This window comes from Lagenorhynchus albirostris, chromosome 3 (genome assembly GCF_949774975.1).
Source record: "Lagenorhynchus albirostris chromosome 3, mLagAlb1.1, whole genome shotgun sequence".
NCBI classification, from domain to species: Eukaryota; Metazoa; Chordata; class Mammalia; order Artiodactyla; family Delphinidae; genus Lagenorhynchus; species Lagenorhynchus albirostris.
The window spans coordinates 108335379-108353911 of NC_083097.1; the positions used below are offsets into that span (position 1 = coordinate 108335379).

Genomic DNA, 18533 nt, shown 5'->3' on the forward strand with positions numbered 1-18533 from the left:
ACTATACAATGTCACAAGATCATCGAATTTATTGTTTCCTGGATAAAAGACAGTATCCAGAATATTTGGTTTAATTGCTTATGTTAAACACTCTTTTGCAAATCCAATTCATTTTAATTTTTAAAAAGTCAACTATTGCTATTCTCATGATGACTTGCAATATTCTTTAAAATGACATAAATCACAGAGAAGGAAAAGGGTCTTGGATATCCATTGGTCTAAATCTTTCATTCCTAATAAAAAGTCAATTTTACCTAAAAGTTAACCTGGGGGGATGGGTAGGGAAGACAAACGATTATGCAATGGGAGCAAGGTTGAGATATTTTTCTTGATGCTTGCAAGGTCATAAGTTAAATGTACTTAAATGCTTTATGATTGTTTATGATCATGATGCTGCTAATAAACTATCTGTTTCCAACCTCTTGACCAGCAAAACCAAGGAGTAGGGCGAGTTGAGTAGGCAGGATGAGTAGAGGGTAAGACTGAGCTTTCAGGTTAATCATAGGCATTTGTATCCCAGACCTCCATTTGCTGATCGTGTGGACTTGAGCAAGTAACTCAACCTCTCCTTCTAGAGGAATGAAGTGGGATAACGTACCAATAGCGCTTTTGGGAGTCAGCGTTCCAGTCAACGCCTACTGTAGTTGTTAGGGCTTGGCTCTTATTTATGCACTTTTGCAAGGACACATTTGCAACCCAGAAACGTTAAAATAATGATTCCTTAATAGATAACCCCAACCGCCAAACAGGAGGTAAGTACATAAAGGTGCCGAAGCCATCAACTAAGTGTCAATGCACACTCCGCCACCGGCGGTTGCCTCAGAAATGGCCGGAAGTGCCGCTGCCCCTAACTAACATGGCGTCCAGGTAATTTCCGTTCCCCTCTCGGCTGTAATTGAGCTCGGCGGCTCCTCGCGGTTTTCCTAGAGGGTACCGGCTTAGCAAACACCTCACGCCTGTCCCTCCACGGGGGGCGGGGCTACGAAGGAGATGCTGCGTGGTGATTGGTTGCGGCTCGTTAAGAACGTGCCTACGGGGTGTTGGACCGTCCACACCAGGCGGTGACTGGTTGCAGAGAGGCGGGGCGACTCGACCGCTGGAGAAGTAGCCGCAGCTGTGAGGAGAGCCATGAGTCAGGCGGCCAAGGTGACTGGGTCCGGGGAGGGGTTGGGTGCGATGCCGGCGGGGTGGGTAAGAGCGCGGCCTTGCGAACGTAGTCTGAAATCTCTGTAGCTGGGGTTCAGGACCCTCCACGGAGTATGTGGCCTTTACAGCTGAGGAGCCGGTGACCGACCCTGCAGGGCAGTCGAAGGTTTGTGCAGGTGCGGAGGAGAGAGGGCGACATAGGTGGTCCTACTTCGTCTGCCGGGTACGGAATGTTTGTCCGTGATGCATGCCGGCGACTTGAGTTCTGCCCCCTTGCCATCTCCACACCGAGCGTTTGTGTGAGGGGCCCATTTCACATCCTTGGGAATTGTACGAGACCCCAAAGTCAGTCCTGCGCTGAAACCTTCCTATGAGGTGAAAGGTTTCGTCAGATAACCAGAAGGTGCACAGACGTCTAGGAACCAAGGAAACCGATTCCCAGCAAAACCGTTTGCCAGAAGTAGCACTTAGCGAGACAGAGCAGAAACCTGTGATTCCTGAGTGTTCTGAACGAGCTTGGGAAGTGATGGCCCCGCCGGGGTCGGGGGTCACATCCCCGAGGACCTGGTGTCGGATTTATTTCTTGTCAAACTGATGCGCATTCCTGGCCAGTGTACAGTTCTCTGGGAGCAGCCATCCCTAACTTTAAGTATTATCAGCATGGCTGGTTGAGACCAGTCCCTGTCACTGGTTGAGATATGGAAAATGGGAAACGGCCTGCAATAGTATAGTAAGGAAAAGCAGTGCTTACAATTGTTGGTCAATAACAGGGAGCCACCAAGAGTGCCTCCTGTACTACTGAACTCTGTTCTTAGTACATTTCAATATATGTCACAAGACCAAGAGAAACAGAATTGTAAACGGTTATTCATTCAAAAAACTTACTGAGCGTCCATAATAGTTATTAGTAGCACCTAACAGCCAGCATTTAGCCTATACTGTCTAGGCATAGTGGAAGCAACAGTAACTTCATACAGAAATCTGGCAGGTAGGGAGAGTTTAAACAATTAATTACAAGTGTAGTAAGTGCTTTGAATTGAAAACATAGTGTTGTTTTTTTTTTTAATATACAGTAGGTTCTTTTTGGTTATCTGTTTTTTACATATTAGTGTATACATGTCAATCCCAATCTCCCAGTTCATCCCCAGCTTTCCCCCCTTCGTGTCCATACGTTTGTTCTCCACATCTGTGTCTCTATTTCTGCCCTGCGAACCGGTTCACCTGTACCATTTTTCTAGATTTCACATATATGCGTTAATATACGATATTTGTTTTTCTCTTTCTGACTTACTTCACTCTGTAAGACAGTCTCTAGGTCCATCTCTGTCTCTACAAATTACCCAATTTTGTTCCTTTTTATGGTTGAGTAATATTCCATTGTATATATGTACCACATCTTCTTTATACATTCATCTGTCAGTGCACACTTAGGTTGCTTCCATGTCCTGGCTATTGTAAATAGTGCTGAAATGAACACTGGGGTGCATGTGTCTTTTTGAATTATGGTTTTCTCTGGGTATATGCCCAGAAGTGGGATTGTTGGGGTGTATGGTAGTTCTATTTTTAGTTTTTTAAGGAACCTCTATACTGTTCTCCATAGTGGCTATATCAATTTACATTCTCACCAACAGTGCAAGACGGTTCCCTTTTCTCCACACCCTCTCCAGCATTTGTTGTTTCTAGATTTTCTGATGATGCCCATTCTAACTGGTGTGAGGTGATATCTCATTGTAGTTTTGATTTGCATTTCTCTAATAATTAGTGATGTTGGGCAGCTTTTCATGTGCCTCTTGGCCATCTGTATGTCTTCTATGGAGAAATGTCTATTTAGGTCTTCTGCCCATTTTTGGATTGCATTGTTTGTTTTTTTAATATTGAGCTGCATGAGCTGTTTATATATTTTGGAGATTAATTCTTTGTCCGTTGATTTGTTTGCAAATATTTTCTCCCATTCTGAGGGTTGTCTTTTTGTCTTGTTTATAGTTTCCTTTGCTGTGCAAAAGCTTTAAGTTTCATTAGGTCCCATTTGTTTATTTTTGTTTTGTTTTTATTTCCATTACTCTAGGAGGTGGATCAAAAAAGATCTTGCTGTGATTTATGTCAAAGAGTGTTCTTCCTATGTTTTCCTCTAAGAGTTTTATAGTGTCTGGTCTTACATTTAGGTCTTTAATCCATTTTGAGTTTATTTTTGTGTATGGTGTTAGGTAGTTTTCTAATTTCATTCTTTCACATGTAGCTGTCCAGTTTTCCCAGCACCACTTATAGAAGAGATTGTCTTTTCTCCATTGTATATCCTTGCCTCCTTTGTCATAGATTAGTTGACCATAAGTACGTGGGTTTATCTCTGGGCTTTCTATCCTGTTCCATTGATCTATATTTCCTTTTTTTTTTTTTTTAATCTTTTATTTTCTTTGTTTTTGGCTGTGTTGGGTCTTTGTTGCTGCACGCAGGGTTTCTCTAGTTGTGGCAAGCGGGGGCTACTCTTCATTGAGGTGCGCGGGCTTCTCATTGCAGTGGCTTCTCTTGTTGCGGAGCATGGGCTGTAGAGCGCACCGGCTTCAGTAGTTGTTGCCTGCGGGTATGGTTGCTCCGAGGCATGTGGGATCTTCCTGGACCAGGGCTTGAACCTCTGTCCCCTGCATTGGCAGGTGGATTCTTAACCACTGCACCACCAGGGGAGTTCCCTGATGTATATTTCTGTTGAAAATACAGTGTGTTTTGTGAGCACATAACTCAGATTTAACCTGTGTGGAGGGATGCAAAAAAAAGAAAAAAAAAATCCCTCATAAAAGTATGAGTTGAGACCTGAAGTTTTGTTAGAAACTAGCTAGAATAGAGAAAAGAGTATTCTATGAAGAAGAAATATCATATGGACCATCCAAGTTGCTTGGAAAACTTGAATACAAATGAAATGAAATATAATTCATTCCAGAAACACTTTTGGTGAGAACTGCCATGTGTAGAAGACACCTGTGCCATGTGGAAGATACAAAGATGACCGAGAAGCCTTTCAGGAAGTAGGGGACACAGCAAGTAATTGTAGTAAGTGCCCACTGCTGTGGATGTACTCAAGAGGGGCATATAACCCAGACTTAGAAGAGACAGAAAAGTACTAACCAGCTAAAGTGATACCTCGTACAGAAATTATATCATCCACCCTTAAAATTAGCCCATTATTCAAGCCTTTTTGAGGCAAAAAGGCTAAGTAATTTGACTTTCCATATATACTGCCAGAATTTGTCCAATCAGTATAAGTAAATTAGGAAGAGAAGACAGTCTATGACCTAGCTGTCTACATTTTAATAAAAGTTTATTAACTCCAAGGTGATATTAGCTCTAAGGCATTTTTTTTTTTTTTTTTTTTTGCGGTACGCCGGCCTCTCACTGTTGTGGCCTCTCCCATTGCGGAGCACAGGCTCCGGACGCGCAGGTTCAGCGGCCATGGCTCACGGGCCCAGCCACTCTGCGGCACGTGGGATCTTCCCGGACCGGGACACGAACCCGCGTCCCCTGCATCGGCAGGCGGACTCTCAACCACTGTGCCACCAGGGAAGCCCTAAGGCATTTCTTAATACTAATTTTCTTTTTCTTAATACTAATTCTTAAAGTAGGGTTACTGGTTGTTGTACTAATGGAATCACTTTGTTTTTTCCCTGAATAGCATGTAAAATGATTAGGCTTACTTACTTCTCACTTTTTTCTTAATCCCATGCAATCTCTTCCACCGCTCTTGTAATATTAAACTCCCTGGGTTTCTGTGATGTTCTGACACCTTTAATGTCCCTATTTCTACCAACAATCTTTGCAAGACAGTCTTGACTTTTACTATCAAACATCTCAAAATGTTTCCAGTCTCTACACGTTACTCAATTCCAAAGCCAATTTCACATTTTTAGATGTTTGTTACAGCAGCATCCCACTTCCCAGTAGTAAAATCTGTGTTAGTTTCCTATGGCTGCTCTAACAAATTACCACAAATTGAGTGGCTTAAAACAACAGAAATTTATTGTCTCACAGTTCTGGAGGCTAGAAGTCTGAAATCAAGGTGACAGCAGAGCCATACTCCCTCTGAAACTCTGGGCAGAATCTTTACTTCTTCCTAAATTCTGATGGTGGCCATCAGTCCTTAGTGTTCCTTGGCTTGCTGTTGCATCACTCCAATCTCTGCTTCATCTTCACATGGTGGTCTTACACCTTTGTGTTTCTTTCTTCACCTGGTATTATCCTCTTCTTTTAAGGATACTAGTCATATTGGATTAGGGCCTACTCTAATGATTCATTTTAACTCAGTTATAGCTGTGAAGACCCTACTAGGTCACATTTACATGTACTGAGGATTAGGACTTAAACATGTCTTTTGAGGGGACACACAATTCAAGCCATAACAATATAGATACACCATGTTTTATTTATCCATTCCTGAGTTGGTAGACATTTGGGTTATTTCTACTTTTTGACTGTTTTGTATAATGCTAGTATGCACATTCATGTGCAAGTTTTTATATGAACATATGTTTTCATCTTGGTTGTATATGTAGGCATGGAATTGCTGGGTCATATGATAGATAACTCTGTTTAATTTTTTGAACAACTGCTAAACTTTTCCAAAGCAGCTGTAGGATTTTACATTCCCACCAACAATGTATAAGAGTTATAATTTTTCCACATCTTACACATGTTATGGACTGTCTGTTTTTTTGACTGTAGCCATCCTATTGGGATGAAGTGGTACCTCACTGAAATTTAGATTTGTATTTCCCAGATGGCTAATTATGTTGAGCATCTTTTCATGGCCTTAGTAGCCATTTGTGTGTCTTCTTTTGAGAAATGTCTATTCAAATCCTTTGCCTATTTTTAAATTAGTTTTTTATTTGAATTGTTGAAGTTCTTTATACATTCTAGATACTAGCCCATTATCAGGTATACGATTTATAAATATTTTCTTTCCTTCTGTGGGTTGTCTTTTCTCTTTCTTGATAGTGTCCTTTCCCTTTATCTTTTTAAAATATTTTTTTTAGTTTTTATAAAGGGGATAAATGTGTAAAATTTAAGAAGTCAAATAGTGTTACACAGAAACCAGTAGGTGTCTACTGACTTCTACATACTCCCAATTCCTGCTCCCAAATATAAGTACTTTTAATCATTTTACTTATTTTTTCTGATATTTACCTCCATGTTTCTAAATAACATGTTTAAACTACTATTGATTTTTTTTTTATCTCTTTGGGGATATTTATTGACCTTTGTCTATGAAAGTTGAGGACTAAGTTCCCCCTTATACCCTATTCCTCAATATACAGATTTTGGTGAAGCAGTTTTTCATCTTTGATATTAATATGACTATATAGAACTTGTCCACAGCTGAGCCCTCTAATATAAATATATGATTACGTTGCCTTTCTTTTCTAAGTCTTAGTTTTTCTTTCTTTCTTTTTTTTTTTAATATGTATTTATTTAGCTGCACCAAGTCTTAGTTTCATCATGCAGGCTCTTAGTTGTGGCATGTGGGAGCTAGTTCCCCGCCCGGCCAGGCATTGAACCCAGGCCCCCTGAATTGGGAGCATGGAGTCTTAACCACTGGACCACCAGGGAAGTCCCAGCTTTTCTTGAAGTTAATAACTGTCTTGTTTTTATTATCATTTTCCTACATAGCTATTTCCGAACTCTGAGCAAAACTGATGTCTACTAGTATCGTTTTTTCCTAGCAGCATCTTTTGTAGAGCAATATAGCCTTTTGCGGGCTTCCCTGGTGGCCCAGTGGTTGAGAGTCCGCCTGCCGATGCAGGGGACACGGGTTTGTGCCCCGGTCCGGGAGGATCCCACGTGCCGCGGAGCGGCTGGGCCCGTGAGCCATGGCCGCTGGGCCTGCGCGTCCGAAGCCTGTGCTCCGCAGCGGGAGAGGCCACAACAGTGAGAGGCCCGCGTACTGCAAAAAAAAAATATATATATAGCCTTTTGCTATAGTCCAGACTAGTTGCTTTCTATGCTGGCTGCAGAAATGCTGACCTATATTTGTCCTTCACCATCATCTCTGCCTCTCCAATGTTGGATTACCTGTGTCCCTCATTCCCATTTTTTTTCTTTTGTGATTCATCTCTTTATTTTGGTGGAGCACAATCTTCTGTAGCTTTCCAAGAAAGGGCGTATGGCAAATAAGAGACTTTGCATTTCTAAAAATCTTTATTTGCCATTGCAGTTAGGTGATAGTTTGGATATGTATGGTGTTCTAAGCTGGACATTTTATACAAAACTTGAAGATTTTATACCATTGTCTTCTCACAGTGATGCTATTTGGAAATCAGGTACCATTCTGATTTTCTATTTTTTATATGTGAACTGTTTTTTTCCCTCCAGGATTATTCATGGGTTTTGTGTTGAGCACTTGATGGAGGCTGTTTTCTTTGTTCAGTCTTGTTGGAGATCTGTGAATATAACTGTTGGTCCATCTAGACTACTCCTTTAATTTTCTTATCCTTTCTCTCCTTATTTTGTATCTCGGAATTCTTATTCAACTTTTGGGGTAGTTTTTCTCAACTTAATCTTTGCTATCACTCTTTTGATATCCAAGAGTTTGGGGGCATTTTCTCAATGTTCCTTTTTAAATTTACTCTAACTTCTTTTTGTTGTTATTCCATGTTTGCAATAATTTATGTTTCTGAGAAGGTTCTTTGTGGGTTGGTCAGTCTTTGTTTTGTTTTATTTTTATGTTTTCTGCTCCCTGTTTTCTGTTTCTGTTTTGGTATCTGCCTTTGATATTTTAGGTTTTCTAGTATATGTAAAATACTTAAAATAGTGCCTAGCGCACAGGATACACTTAGTAAAGTTTAGGTATTGTTATCTGGTGAATGGACTTGGGGAAAGGAGAGAATGGTGGCAGAGTGACAAATCTTTGTCAGTAGTCTAAGCAAGAGATAGGGAGAGGTCTGAACTTAAATTGTTTTGGGTGATGGAGAATGTACAAAAGATGAGAGAAACATCCCTACAGTTTCTACATGAGGAGTAAGGTAGATTTAAAGAATGACCTAGAGATTTCTGGCTTGAGAAGTCCATTATTTTCCATAACTGAAATTGAGAAGACAGAAGAAAGAGCAATATTGGGGGGTCAATATTGAATACCTTTTTGTTTGTTTGTTTTTAGCACAGTCTTAGAATATTCAGAAGTCTCAGCATTCCACTTCTTTTTTGAGAAAGCACAATTAAACCTGCCTGAATTATCTGAAACATCTTCCTCTGGCCTCTTCTAAGATGTAGTATATTCACGAGTTTGTGTGCATGTGTGTATGACTTTAAGAGCAGATGAAGTTCTCAGGTTAAGCAAAATAAGAACAAATACCAGACTGGTAAAGTTGATTAACTTAGCAAACTAGTTTTGGCAGGGGGAATCATTAACTTTTTAACCATTCTCGTATTGTTTTGTTTCAAAGAATTTTGTATTGTTTTTATAAATACATAAGGCTAATTTTTTTAAAATTTAAAGATAAATAATCAAGGGAAAGTTATTTTGGCCAACCCTTGTTTTCACCAACTATTTCGAAAAATAGTCTAAAAAACAAACAGAAAATAAATACTGTTTAATCCATGTAATTATGTAAAATGTGAAATTTTTTCTTTTGAGGTCTGAATTCTAATTTTCTTTATAGGTTTTACAGCTCTTTAAAACACTGCACAGGACCAGACAACAAGTTTTTAAAAATGATGCTAGGGCATTAGAAGGTAAGTTTATATTTTGCCCCTTTGGAGCAAGTCCATTCTTTAGGTGGCTGCTAATAATACAAGAGACCATGTATGGTGGTCAAGACCTATCTTGGGGAATGACCTTCACGATCTCTCCCCTAATGTTTTTTTAAATAAAAATGAGTTTACCTTACCCTTCTTTGAGAAGTATCTACAAAGAAAAAAATTTAAAGATCAACTTTTCTTAAAAAATTAGGAAAAAAAAGAGGATCAGAATTTCAATGTGCTCCATTACTTGCCTTATGTTCAAGCCATGAAACTCATTTGTCTATTATATAATCAAATTTTCACATCCTCTAGGACCAGATACTACCATATTGTTAATGCTTTGTGTCTTTCTAGAAGTGACAGCAGCTATGAAAGAGAATCTATCACAAATGATTCCAAATTCAGTATTTCACTGTTTAAAGTGGTTTCTGTCTTATCCGGAACTCAGAGCTCTAAAGCTTAGGTTCTGTGTTGGTCATACTCAGTTTCTAAACCTCTTTAAGAAGGCACCTTGGGGGAGGGATGGAGGGATAAATTGGGGTATTGGGATTGACATATACACACCGCTATATATAAAATAGATAACTAATAAGGACCTACTGTATAGCACAGGGAACTCTTTTTTTTTTTTTTTTGCGGTATGCGGGCCTCTCACTGCTGTGGCCTCTCCTGTTGCGGAGCACAGGCTCCGGACGCGCAGGGTCAGTGGCCATGGCTCACGGGCCCAGCCGCTCTGTGGCACGTGGGATCTTCCTGGACCGGGACACGAACCCGCGTCCCCTGAATCGGCAGGCGGACTGTCAACCACTGCGCCACCAGGGAAGCCCGGGAACTCTTCTTAATACTCTGTAATGACCTATATGGGAAAAGAATCTAAAAAAGAGTGGATATATGTATAGGTATAACTGATTCACTTTGCTGTATAACAGAAACTAATACAACATTATAAATCAACTATGCCGAAATAAAAATTAAAATTAAAAAATTCAACCTCCATTTAAAAGAAAGAGGCCACCTATGTAAAGTGTCCCCACTGTCCCTAGGAATTCAAGTTTTTGTAATTTATCGAAAAAAATTTCTTGAATATTAAAGTATATGCCTCCTATTATATGTACTTTACACAAATTCCTCATTTAATTCTTATCACAGCCCTGTGAGGTAGTTACTATCATAATTTCTATTTTTTCAGATGAGAAAACTGACAAAATGTGAAAGGATTTACCCCACATCATACTTAGTAAGAGGTGGAGCTGGGATTTAGCCTAAACATTCTGGCTCCAAAGCCTAAACTCTTACCCACCTTACATATTGAAATGTATCGAGCACAGAAGGAAGGTTTTATGGCTAATCTCCATCAGCATAACATATTTTTAAATGTTTTAAATGTTTTTAAGTGAAATAATTATAAGAATAGCTAATACTGCATATTTACTAAGCACTGTACATGAATTGTTCCATTAAATGCTCACAGCACACTCTAAGGCAGTTTATCAGTTATATTGAATTATGCTGCTGTAGTGATGCCAAAGTCTCAGTGGTATATGAACAAAAGTTTTATTTATCAGTCACTTTACTTGTCAGTCAAGGCACCCAGAATTATTTGTATATCCTCTTTGCTGCTATATCTTCATTTTAAGTGTGTGTTTGGCGGGGGGGGGGTAGGGTTAACATGCTTGTATGCATTGAGTTTTGCCATCTTAAAAAAAGCATGTTAATTCAAATCCTTAGATTTACAAAAACAAAGTATTAACTTGAATTTATTAGGATCTCATAGCTAGAGGTTCAAAATGAAATTAGAAATAAAAAGCAGGACACAAAAGTATTAGAGTGCTAAAAATATGTATTAAGTTTAATTGCAAATTTGCCAGCCTGTCAAAAGCTCTCCAAGGACTTTTTAAATAAATTTCTTATTTTTATACTTTGTTTTACATGGGACAAAATTATTTTTTCTACTAGAGAACTAGTAGATATATGTGTATAGCATATAGTATCGTAGTATAATGAATAATATGTAAATTATTGGGACAGGAATTATAAATTAGAAAAGCAGGGACTTCCCTGGTTGTCCAGTGGGTAAGACTCCATGCTCCCAATACAGGGGGCGCCAGTTTGATCCCTGGTCGGGGGAACTAGATCCCGCATGCATGCTGCAACTAAGAGTCCGTATGCCGCAACTAAGAATTCCACATGCCTCAACATGCCACAGTGAAGATCCTGCATGCCGCAACTAAGACCTGGTGCAGCCAAAATAAATAAATAAATATTTAAAAAGAAAAAGGAAAAGAAAGAAAAGCAAATAATTATATACATATTTTTTCTTTTTCTAGCAGCCAGAATAAAGATAAATGAAGAATTCAAATGTAATAAAAGTGAAACTTCTCCTAAGAAAATAGAAGAGGTACAGTAATTAAGTTTTTCAATTATAATAAAACTCCAATTTTAGCAATTAAGGAAATGATAAAAATAGAGGGATTATATGAAATAAAAATCATTACTTGATAGTTAAAGCAAGCCATCACAACTATAGATAACCTTCAATTGTTTGGTTTGGCTCACCTTCTCAGGGTCATCAGCCTACACCCTTAAGATAGCAAGTTGCCTGGTGAAAAGAACATTAGTGTAGCCATGATCAAAGTAAGAGCAGCTGAACCAACCCAGAAGTTCACAGAAATGCTGTCTTCATCTAAGGCAAGTGACTGAAACTAAGGAGAGTGAGTGTTGTGGTAACTCACTCAGAGTTACACAGAGGGAACGTCTACTCATTTAGCTCAACTAGACAGAAGTTTTTTTTAAATTCATATCTTGGCTGTGAAAGTTAACCAGCCAGAGTTTATGAACTATTCTTGCTTTGCCTTCTGTATTTGCATTTTAGTCACTTGCCGCAGTTGAAGACAATCTACTAGTCGGTGAGCTCCCTAGTATTCCTAGTACATGTTCGTTGAAAAAGTGCACAATGATTCTTTTCCTGTATAAAATCATATGCATATACACATTGTCTCTGTCTTAGGAAGGAACACTGCTTCCTAGGTGTTCCTGTATCTAACTTTGTATAAATGTAGGGAAAGGACCATTAGAAAGAAAATGAAAAATGACAAATTATTTGCTGGAATAATTAAGATTCGAAGAATTGGTTTGGTAAAGAGGAAGGTACAAATTAGAGAAATTCTTCCATGTTTAATAGAATTTCCACATAGTGAAAAAAAAATTTTTATACAAATACTTTTCTACTTAGTAGAGAAAGTGCTATTTTTGAAATAGTAAATATCTATGATAAACTAATGAGACAAAATGAGATAGCCTAAGGATTTCTTTCCCTATAACATAAAGAAAAAAGGGGGAGATTTCACTTAAGCGTATGATAGGGCAAACAGGGACTATGTAATTTCTATTCATGAAAGAAGTTAAAATGACATTCTAATCAGGTCATGACATGAAGAGAAGTTAAAATGTATATACTGAAATTTGTACTATTTTGCTATTTGGTAGACTGATTAATAACAATATGGTACAGGTATACCTCGTTTTATTGTGCTTTGCTCTATTGCACTTCACAGAATCTGTTTTTTACAAATTGAATATTTGGGGCAACCCTGCATTGTCAGATGCTGGTTAGCATTTTTTAGTAATAAGGTGTTTTTAATTAAGGTACGCACATTGTTTTTTTAGACATAATGCTGTTGCACACTTAATAGACTACTGTATATTGTAAACATAACTTTTATATGCAGTTGGAAACAAAAAAATTTGTATGACTCACTTTATTATGATATTTGTTTTATTGTGGTGGTCTGGAACTGAACCCACAATATCTCTGAGGTATGCCTGTAAGTGTTTTTAAATTTTGAAGTCATGATTTAAAAATTTTTTAATTGAGGTCTGTTTATATTAACTAAACTGGAAAAATGAACTACCATCTCCCAAATTAATTTTACTTGTAGAACACTAACATTAAACACTCCTTTTTTTTATATATAAATTTATTTATTTTATTTATTTATTTTTGGTTGCGTGCGGGCTTTCTCTAGCTGTGGTGAGTGGGGGCTACTCTTCTTTGTGGTGTGCGGGCTTCTCATTGTGGTGGCTTCTCTTGTTGCGGAGCATGAGCTGTAGGCATGCAGGCTTCAGTAGTTGTGGCTCGTGGGCTCTAGAGCGCAGGCTCAGTAGTTGTGGCACACAGGCTTAGTTGCTCCACAGCGTGTGGGATGTTCATGGACCAGAGCTCAAACCCATGTCCCCTGCATTGGCAGGCAGATTCTTAACCACTGCACCACCAGGGAAGCCCACATTAAGCACTCTTGAAATTAGATATTTGTTATATACAAGTGTATATTTTATACTTTCTGTAACTCTGCATATATTAAATACTTAGTAGTTTTTAGATAATTACATTGTCATGTATTGTCATGAAGTCTTGGCACCAAAATGAATCATAGGCATTCTCTTGACCAGCAGTTCTCAAACTTTTTGGTTTTAAGACCACTTTACCTTCCGAAAAACTGAAGACCCCAAAAAGTGCTGTTTATATGTTATACCTATCAATATTTACCATACTAGGATTTAAAACTGAGAAATTTTTAAAATATATGTTGATTAAATAATTAAAAAATAATAAGCTCGGGCCCATGTACTGCAAAAAAGAAAAAAAAAATAAGCTCATTACCTATTAAATACAATATTTATGAAAAATAACTATATTTTCCAAAAAATTTAGTAAGAAGCAAGGCATTATTTTATATTTTTGCAAATCTCTTTAATGTCTGGCTTAATAGGAGTCAGCTAAATTTTCATACCTGCTTCCTCGTTCAATCTGGCACTGTATTTTTTTTTTTTTTTTTTTTTTTTGCCGTATGCAGGCCTCTCACTGTTGTGGCCTCTCCCATTGCGGAGCACAGGCTCTGGACGCGCAGGCTCAGCGGCCATGGCTCACGGGCCCAGCTGCTCCGCGGCATGTGGGATCTTCCCAGACCAGGTCACGAACCTGTGTCCCCTGCATCAGCAGGCGGATTCTCAACCACTGTACCACCAGGGAAGCCCAACTGTATGTTTTTTTAGATTGAATTATATGAAGAAAATTCAGCCTTATGCAGATATGTAGTTGGAAGAGGGTAGGTGTATATATTAGCCTTTTCAAATAATTGTGAATATTCTTTGATATCAGACCTCAACAAGTGGTAAATTTCTTTAAAGGTTAGATGCAATGCGGAACTCTGTTATCTGTTAGACCAATGGATGTGTGTGGGTGTGTGTGTTTATCCTTTGCCGGGGTGGTTCCTAGGACTTATACATACCACATCCTGCTCATCCCCTTTGATCTCCCATAATCCCTTGTTTCTTATCTAGCCTTGTTTCCAGCCTTAAACCTAAGACTCAGCTCAGTTTATGCACCTCCAGTGGGTGAGGAGTCGCATTGTTTTTCTTTCTCTCCCCTTCTAAGCCCCTTCTCAGCTCTGTAGGGAGGTGAGGCTTTGCTCTCCTACAGCCTTCTCCATTTCAATTAATGGCAGCTCCCTCCTTTTGATGCTCAGACCAAAACCCTTGGTGCTCTCTTTTTCGACTGCTTTCCTTCTCTCACATTTACATCCAATCTGGCAGCAAATCCTGTTGACTTAACCTTCAAAATATACCCAGAATTCAACCACTTCTTATTTGCCCTATTATTATTTCCTGGTTCAAGCCATCATTATTTCTCACTGGGTTGTTACAGCAGCCTCCTAGTGGGTCTTTTTGCTTCTGCCCTAACTCCCTGCAGCCTATTCTCAATACTTATAAAAGGCAGTGAGCCTTTTAAAAAAAGGCATATCCCATCACTCCTCTGCTCACAATCCCCATGGCTCCTCATCCCATTCAAATTAAAATCTAAAGTCTCTACCTACCATGACCTATAACACTGTATTATCTGACCCCTGTTAACTTCCTGCCTCAATTCACCATGTACTTCTCACTCTTCCGGTCTCAGTGCCTTCTTTGAGGGTGCTTCAGTTTACCAAGAACTTTCCTACCTCAGGCCATTTATGCTGTTGCTTCTTCCTACGATATTCTTCTCCAATATGCCCTTCTCTAATATGGTAAATATTGATAGGTATAACATATAAATCTGTTGGTTATTTAGTAGACCAACAGATTTTAATCTGTCTTTCCCTTTGAATGGATCTTTCAATCATGCATGTTTTATAACATCATGCATCAATGATTTGGAAAATGTAGCTTCAGCAAGTAATGCAGATCTTCCAAATGTTGACATAGTTCAATATGTAATATTTTAAAATTATATCTTAATATCCATCTCATCAGAAAAATCTTTAAGTATTGGGAAGCTGTCAAGCTTACGGTGACAGATATAGCTTCTCCAGAATTCTGATTTTTGCTCGAAAGCTTGAATTTTATCATTGCCATTAAATACTATCAGTTGTTTTCTTAAAGTGACATACTCATTTCACCTATCTGCCAGTTACCCAAAACTGAATAAACAGAGTTTGTCTATAAAAGTAAAAATGGTATTCCAAAGAGAAAACTCTACTTGTGCTCACAACTCAAACAATGCAGACAGCTCTAGTATTATGAAAATAATTTTGACTTTACGGGTCCCCTGAAAGGGTCTCAGGGTCCACAGCTTTGAGACTCACTGTTTTAGTTCAGTTCTTCATTTTGCAATGATGAGTTCTGAAACTTAGTGAGTAGGTATTAACCCAAGGCCATACACTTGATGACAGATCCAGAGTTGGGAGTCCAAGTATTCTGTCTCCTGATCCAGTACTCTTTCTAGTGTTCAGAACATCCAACTCTACAGTAAAAGAAAGATTCAGCCCCTCTCAAAAAAACAAAATGCACATTTTAAACACATTGTAAAATATATATTACAACAAAAAATACTCCAATCTGTTTTGGAACAAAATATGGAATGGATAGATAAAAGGTAAAAATATACGCATGTCTGAGCTTTCTGTATGCTTGGAATCGTTACAAAAAGTTAAAGACAAGGGGCTTCCCTGGTGGCATGGTGGTTAAGAATCCGCCTGCCAGTGCAGGGGACATGGGTTCGAGCCCTGGTCCAGGAAGGTCCCACATGCCACGGAACAACTAAGCCCGTGCACCACAACTACTGAGCCTGCGCTCTAGAGCCTGCCAGCCACAACTACTGAAGCCTGCACTCCTAGAGCCCGTGCTCCGCAACAAGAGAAGCCACCGCAATGAGAAGCCTGTGCACTTGCCACAACTAGAGAAAGCCTGCGCGCAGCAACGAAGACCCAATGCAGCCAATAAATAAATAAATATATTCTTAAAAAAAAAGAAGTTAAAGGCAAGTATCACCTAAAAAGAATTGTAAACCTTTAGTTTTCAAAAACAGTACATTCATGTGAACCATTGAAAAAACGGAGGATTTAGTCTATTTTTTTTTTCTTAACAGCTAATAAAAATAGGTTCTGATGTTGAGCTGATACTCAGAACATCTGTTATACAAGGTATTCACACAGACCACAATACGCTGAGTAAGTAATATTAAAGAAAAATGTTGCTTGCAATGTGTTTTAAACTATTGAGCAATTAGTGCTTTTAATGCTGATTACTAAACTTGATTTTGCCAGACAATGTGGTATATATTGTACACATTTATAAGGCAGTATTTTAAAATGCTGAATTATGAAACTTTGTTTTACCAGACTTTTTTTTCTTTTATATATTTTTTCTTTTTAATCTTAACCACTGGTTATACTGCAAAACTACAGTTACAAAGGCAGTATATGCATACCGCAATTTATTGCACTTCCCAGATAATGCATTTTTCACAAACTGGAGGTTTGTGGCAACCCTTGTGTCAAGCAAGTCTATCGGTGCCATTTTTCTAACAGCATTTGCTCACTTGGTGTCTCGGTGTAACATTTTGGTAATTCTTGGAGTATTTCAAACTTTTTCATTATTACTGTATCTGTTATAGTGATCTGTGGTCAGTGGTCTTTGATGTTACTGCTACAACTTGCTGAAGGCTCAGATAATGGTTAGCATATTATAGCAATAAAGTATTTTTAAATTAATATATGTACATTGTTTTTTAGACATAATGCTATTAGACATTTAATAGACTATAGTACAGTGTAAACATAACTCTTATATGCTCTAGGAAACCAAAAATTGGTGTGATTTGCTTTATTGAGATACTTTACTGTAGTGGTCTGGAACCGAATCTGCAATATCTCAGAAGTTTGCCTGTGTGACTGTTTTTATAAAATATATCTGGCATTCTTAATTTTCCTAGTATAATTTGTCACCTACCTAGACTGTGTCTATTTCTTTATCTTTTCTCCTATGATTCTACTATTTTAATTCAGAAGAATTGGGATTATACAAAATGGTAATATAGTTGAGAATCCTCCATTATACCTCCAAACTCCTGGTGGGGCTTCAGCAGACTCTCATTTCACATAATGTTTGGTTTTCATTCCCTGAAGTATTTTGGGGAACAGAAACAACAGCAAAGATACAAACAACATACAAACAGAAAAGTACACAATTTATAATAGTATAGTCCAGTGAATTTTCACCAAGTGAAATATCATGTAACCAACATCCACATCAAGTTATATAATGCTACCACTTTCCCAAAATCACCATCATGCCCTGATGTCCCTCACCGTCAGCCCCTTCCCATAAGTATAACCGCTGTCCGTTTAACACTATCAATTTTAACCTAATATAATAAAGTGTTTGAAACTTTATGTAAATGGAATCATATAGGATTTCTGTTTTGTCTGGCTTCTTTCTCTCAATATTATATTTGTGAGATTCATCTTTATCATTGTGTGTAGCAACATTTCTGTGAATATTGTATGAGTGAAACTGCCATGTCATATGGTATGTGTTTATTCAGCTTTAATAGGTACTGCTAACCAGCTTTCCAAAGTAGTTAGACTAAGTTACACTTGAAGCAGTGGTATCTGAGAACTCCAGTTGATTTATCCTCACCAGCTCTTTGATACTGTGCATCTCTTAATTTTAGAGTTTCTGGTGGTTATGTAATGGTATCACATTGTGATTTGAATTTGCATTTCTCTGGTAATTAATGAAGAACTAGCACTTTTTCAGTTGTTTAATGGCCATTTGGATATTCTCTTTTATGAAGTGGCTGTTCAGGTCTTTTGCCCATTTTTCTAAGAGGTTATCTGCCTTTTTATTATTGATTTGAAGAAATTCTTTGTATGTTCTGAATATAAATCCTTTGTTGGATATATATATATATATTATAAGAATCTTCTGCTTTTTGTCTTGCTTTTTCGTTTTGCTGTTTTTATCTTTTGATGAGAAGGTCTTAATTTTAATGTAGTCCAGTTTATCCCTTTTTTCCTTTATGGTTAATATTTTTCTGAGTCTTGTTTAAGAAATCTTTTCCTGTCTCAAGCAAGATCATGAAGAGATTATCCTATGCTTCTTCCAAAAGCTTTATTGTTTGGTCTTTTTCATTTTGTTGTTTATATCAACTAGAGTTGATTTTTGTATATGGTATGAGATAGCAGTCAAGATTTATTTTTTTATATCTGAATATTCAGTTGATCCAGCATCATTTATTGAAAAGACCACTCTTTCCCCGCTGCACTGTAGGGCCACCTTTATCATGAAATCAAATAACTGGAAGAGACAAAGAAGGACACTACATAATGATCAAGGGTTCGATC

General features: G+C 38.0%; 2 protein-coding genes across 7 annotated transcripts in view; both read left to right on the forward strand.

Annotated features, from left to right (window-relative positions):
• The first annotated feature begins 1014 nt into the window (after window positions 1-1014).
• The window catches only part of LYRM7 (LYR motif containing 7), a 42366-nt gene continuing 24847 nt past the window's right edge, over window positions 1015-18533 (forward strand). For both annotated transcript variants that reach the window (XM_060143513.1, XM_060143514.1), the window contains exons 1-4: window positions 1015-1146; window positions 8787-8859; window positions 11196-11266; window positions 16274-16355. In XM_060143513.1, coding sequence (XP_059999496.1) covers window positions 1129-1146; window positions 8787-8859; window positions 11196-11266; window positions 16274-16355 — 244 coding nt within the window. In that variant the 5' untranslated portion in view covers window positions 1015-1128. The remainder of the gene's footprint in view (window positions 1147-8786; window positions 8860-11195; window positions 11267-16273; window positions 16356-18533) is intronic.
• Window positions 1081-18533, forward strand: part of CDC42SE2 (CDC42 small effector 2) — a 202785-nt gene continuing 185332 nt past the window's right edge. For 4 of the 5 annotated variants that reach the window (XM_060143515.1, XM_060143526.1, XM_060143518.1 and 1 more), the window contains exons 1-3: window positions 1081-1146; window positions 8787-8859; window positions 16274-16355. The gene's annotated coding sequence lies outside the window, so the exon portion shown is untranslated. Of the gene's footprint in view, window positions 1147-1228; window positions 1370-8786; window positions 8860-16273; window positions 16356-18533 lie in introns of those variants that run through there. The other variant, XM_060143516.1, reaches the window with a different exon arrangement.